The following is a 5,000-nucleotide window of genomic DNA, read 5'->3' on the forward strand; positions in this document are numbered from 1 at the left end:
CATTTGTTTCTCACATGTTTTTCAGAGAAATACTGATGGTGAATAACTAAATCTGTCTCAGATGTCCACTCCAACATGATCTGTAGCATTGGCAGAATGCAGTCACTGAAAACAGAGCGCTTGACCCTGATCGTGAAACTACCCAATAATTTTGCACTGTTTTTCAGTGCTGCTAAGTCTAATCATTAATAATAGCATGCGGTTATCCAACATCTCATATTTGGAGGTACACAGTCATGTATGTGGAGAATGCCAAGCACTTACCCTGACTGTGAAACTACCCATTTATAGTTCACAGTCTATCCACAGTAGAATTCCCTCTGTGTTGCTCATGATTGCCAACCCACACGGCATTGCAGGTTTGAGCGGAGTGTCGGCTGTGGGTTGCTGGTGTTTTCTGGGGGTTAATTACATCCTCTCTCTCCCGTTCTCCCCTGCGTAGGCCCAAAGACGCCATCCGAGCCTTAAAGAAGAGGCTGAATGGAAATAGGAATTTCCGCGAAGTGATGCTGGCCTTAACGGTGATTACACACACCCTACCACTGAATTACAATTCATAAAGCTCATGTAAAGACCCACCAGAATGCCCTTTGCCTACATCCAGAATTGCTGTTTTCCCAATGTTAGTGTAACATCTTTGCGTAACATCTTTCATGGGAAGTGTTGCAGTCGCTCTGTGAACAAGTGGATGTCTTTTACATACCACAGTATATACACACAAGACTGTGGGTGACTCGGAGCTTTGACAGCCTCAAATATACTCCTTACGAAATAAAAAGCAGAGTCTCTAGGGATTGTGCACGCTGGACTGTTAAGCTAACAGAGGCATGAAGAATCGTTGATCCGCTGCACTGCGTATATATCAATACACTATGGCCGTGTCGATCCTGTCCCACCCCTGTCTTACTCTGTCTGTTTCTGATACATCTGAAACACACCTGCATCCCCCAGATTTTAGAGACGTGTGTGAAGAACTGCGGCCATCGTTTCCACGTGCTGGTGGCCAACAGGGACTTCATAGATGGTGTGTTGGTCAAGATCATCTCCCCCAAGTTCAACCCCCCCACCATAGTCCAGGACAAGGTGCTTGCCCTGATCCAGGTGAGACTGAGGAGAGGAGATTCTGCCTCCTTTCCACATCTTTCCTCTGTTATTCTCTCCATTTCCCTCTTTCTTTCTTCATTCTGAGTCTTCCTTCTCTATTCCTTTTCCTGGTCTTACGCTGTCATTAAGAGGTTGTTATCTGGAGCCGACAGCCTTACAGTGAGAGTGTGAAACTGTCAATGGGAGTGTCATTATATATGAGCCAGAGTGTGTGTCAGAGAAAGAGAGAGAGAGATCTATGAGTATGCCTCTATGGCATACATGGGCAACATACGGCCCGCGGGCCTTCCCTGACCGGCCCGCGTAAGGTCCGTGAAAGAACAATAGTCAAGAGCCTAGCATAGAGATAATGCACGCAAATCAATATCGTTGCTTTTATTTTGAAAGCGACTGCTATTTGTACGCCCATACATTTGTGCGTGGACGCATACGATGTAAACACCCTCACTGATGTGCTGGTGAATAGAATTTATGCTTCTGCGTCGACACAATGCAGTTGCCTTTAAGTCGGCGTAAACCTTTCAAAGTTTTGTGTCTCTTAAGTCTGCGTCGCTCACCACCGCAAAGGTTGTCAGAACGAACTCCTGCTGTTTGTTGGCGATACGAAGTGTTAATTTCAAAACGTTACTGGCAGATAGATAGTTTACATTCGGATAACCCCGTCATTGTAACCAAAATATGTCTGAGTTTATTTGCAAAGCTTACGTTAGAGAACAAGTATGATGCTACCCACAGGTTGCTTGAAGCAGCCGGCTCAACACACAGTTTTGTGCATAAAGTTAAAGCAAAAACATAGCCTACATTTTTTAAATAGTTTTCTTTGTGCATGTTGATTAACTAATGACAGCATACTATTGTCTGCTCCACATTTTCATAGTCTAATTCTGCATAGAGTTAATTTAATGATGGTAATGATTTAATGATGAAATATTGCTGAGTGTTGATGAAATGGTGGCACAGGCCTATGGTTGTACTGACTCCTTCACATTTTCATGGCCTAGCCTAATTATATAGATATTGTAGTACTTTTTTATATCAGTCTTTGAAAACTGAAAAAAAATGTCAATGTCAAAAAATAATTTTCGAGAATGAGGATTAAATACTGGACATAGATGAAATAGCCTATTGCTGTTTTTCCTTTATCTCCCTCACATTTTCATCTGTTCTTACGAGTAGTAAACAAAACCACATGATTTACTTAATGTTATACAAGAACAGAATAGAATTGGACAGAATTAAGTTCAGACTTGAGTTGGGTATTTTGGGTCCGGCCCTCCTCAACAGTCCCAGTTTGTCATGTGGCCCCTTGGGGAAATTAGTTGCCCACCCCTGCTCTATGGAGTGGGTTTGAATGTACGAACAAGCAATATGGTGCTGTGTGTGTGTGTGTGAGTGTGTGGGATAGAGAGAGGATGTTCTTCTAACACTGGGGATGTGTTTTGCAGGCGTGGGCAGATGCCTTCAGGAGCAGTCCAGACCTGACCGGTGTGGTTCACATCTATGAGGAGCTGAAGAGGAAAGGCATTGAGTTCCCCATGGCTGACCTGGATGCACTCTCACCCATTCACACACCACAACGGGTGAGCACTTAGGGCCATACTTTCCCAGGCGATTTAAGGTGCGATTTGTAGGATTGTTTACGAACGTTCTGTAGGCCAAAATCAAAACACTGGTGAAAGTTCTCAAGACTACCAGACGTGAGCCTCTTCTGGGTTGCCAGATGTAATGAAGACTTAGCTAACGTTAGTTGACCTGCAGCTGCTTTAACGTTTCTCCAGCCATGACCCAGCTACACATTACGGAAACAGTGAAAACAAAAAATACCTCTCTAACCAACGTAACATATTTAGCTGAAGTTAGCGATGCAGATGAAGTTTAGCATAGGCTACCTGTTGTGGAGAAATATGGCCAGCTCTGCGTCAGACTTGATATTCTTAGTTTGACGAAGAAGTCACCATCTCAGGAAGCTCCTCCGATGTCCACTTAATTTGTTTCTTGTTTTAATTTTGGAAATTTGCCTGCCTCTTGTAGGCGTTCATGACTACAACTGACAGCTGTTGACAGTTGGCCTTTGCTAATTTGGCAACCCAAATAGGAAGACGCGCCAGCCCATTATTAATACGCTATTCTAGAATTAATCGTTCAAAACATAAACGAAAATTCCAAGAGATTCCGCCCCGTAACTGATTTTTTTTCATGGGTTTTACGGGGTTTCACGGGTTAGAGTAATGTTGTCAAATAAGCCATTACTTCAATTCATCGTGTTTCCTCACTCTCTGACAACATATGGTGATCATTTTTGGAATGGTTACAGTTTATTTTCCATTATTTCCTACATACTGGACCTTTAAGTTCAAAACCAAAAAAGTGTGTAACTACACAGTTTTCAGGCTTTGCACAATCTGCCTTTGACTTACATTTCAGTCTGTCACCTACACCATGAAGGCGTTTACGTGCTTTGGGAGGAATTATTATGAAATATGGGTGTTTCTTATGGAAACTGCTCTTGTGCGTATTCTGCCCCAGAATTAAGCGGCTGTATTATTTCAAGCGCCACTACAAGGCGAAGCACCATATTGCGTTTGAAGTCAGCAGCAGGCAGTTCTAACAACATACACTACCAGTCAAAAGTTTTGAAGCACCTACTCTTTTATGGGTCTTTGTTTTCTACTTGTTACATTGTAGAGCAAAACTGAAAACTCAAAGTTATGAATTAACACACATGCGGTTATGTAATAAACAAGAAAGAGTAAACAAAGCAACATGTTTTGTATTTTAGTCTCTTCAGCCTCTTGCTATGATGAGGGTATTTCACACTCCTGGCATTATCTCAGCTATGTTAAGGTAGACACTGGGAAGGACTTTCCAACAGTCCTGAAGGAGCTCCTATACATGTTGAGCACTTCTTGGCTGCTTTTCAGATGTTTTAAATTAGCCCCTGTTTACCTCCATGACTGCTTTGCATCATAACCATCTTTATGAGATCTAAAATACTTCTCGATTAACAAAAGTAAACAAAAAGCAGCCAACATGTGCTCATGTATGGGAACACCTTCAGGACTGTTGGAAAACCATACCCAGGCTGGATTTGCATTTGTGTACACTACATAACCCTACACGTGTTATCTCATAGTTTAGAGTTTTACAGTGTTGTTCCACAATTTAAAAATTATCATATCATAAAAAAGTAGACATTTCAAAACATGCAAGCATGTACAAATAACGTTACAAAATAACAATATTTCAGGGTCAAATTTGGTGCTGACCAACATATGTCCCAAGGTTACATAGTATTTGCTGACTAGACTGCAACTTGAACTGCAGATATTATTAAAGACAAAAAGACCCTTTGGATGTATCCATAGGATTGATAGCTGCAGGAATGATGTGGGATATGTTGTGCTTCCATGCTTGCTGACCCCTGAGTATGGCTAATGTAATATATTGATGTGGGATATGTGATGTGTTTCCATGCTTGCTGACCCCTGAGTATGGCTAATGTAATATATTGTATTGGTGTCCTGCTCCCTGCTCTCTGTCTGTAGGGTGTCCCAGAGGTGGACCCGGACGTGCTGAAGTACCGGGCCCCCGTCCCGACCCAGATCCCTAGCGTGACCTCCCAGCCCCCGCCCAGAGCAGCCCCAGCCGGCCAGGGCTCGGCCACCGCCTCCCCCACCCACATCCCACCCACCGTCCAGGGCCCCATCAACGCCAACCCCGAACAGGTACCATACTCTCACTCAGTCACTCACCGGAAACTCACTCACCCATTTGAGAATGTCAAGTTCATAATATTGAATGAATACTTGGCAGGAGCCCAGAGTGTTCCAAAGAATGAGTTGAACTCCTGCGCTACGGGTCATTTGGAGAACTGTGCGTAGTGAAGATGGGCTCCC

General features: G+C 43.2%; 1 protein-coding gene across 2 annotated transcripts in view; it reads left to right on the forward strand.

Moving 5' to 3' along the window:
• The window catches only part of tom1l2a (target of myb1 like 2 membrane trafficking protein a), a 26,901-nt gene that overhangs the window by 9,177 nt on the left and 12,724 nt on the right, over window positions 1-5,000 (forward strand). For both annotated transcript variants that reach the window (XM_076265155.1, XM_076265156.1), the window contains exons 3-6: window positions 443-521; window positions 952-1,101; window positions 2,550-2,684; window positions 4,650-4,829. In XM_076265155.1, the coding sequence (XP_076121270.1) occupies window positions 443-521; window positions 952-1,101; window positions 2,550-2,684; window positions 4,650-4,829 (544 nt within the window). The remainder of the gene's footprint in view (window positions 1-442; window positions 522-951; window positions 1,102-2,549; window positions 2,685-4,649; window positions 4,830-5,000) is intronic.

This window comes from Alosa pseudoharengus, unplaced genomic scaffold, assembly GCF_046254945.1.
Source record: "Alosa pseudoharengus isolate Yale_2024_CS ecotype anadromous, Long Island Sound unplaced genomic scaffold, YU_APseudo_1.1 YU_APseudo_1.1_scf_4, whole genome shotgun sequence".
Taxonomy (NCBI): Eukaryota; Metazoa; Chordata; class Actinopteri; order Clupeiformes; family Clupeidae; genus Alosa; species Alosa pseudoharengus.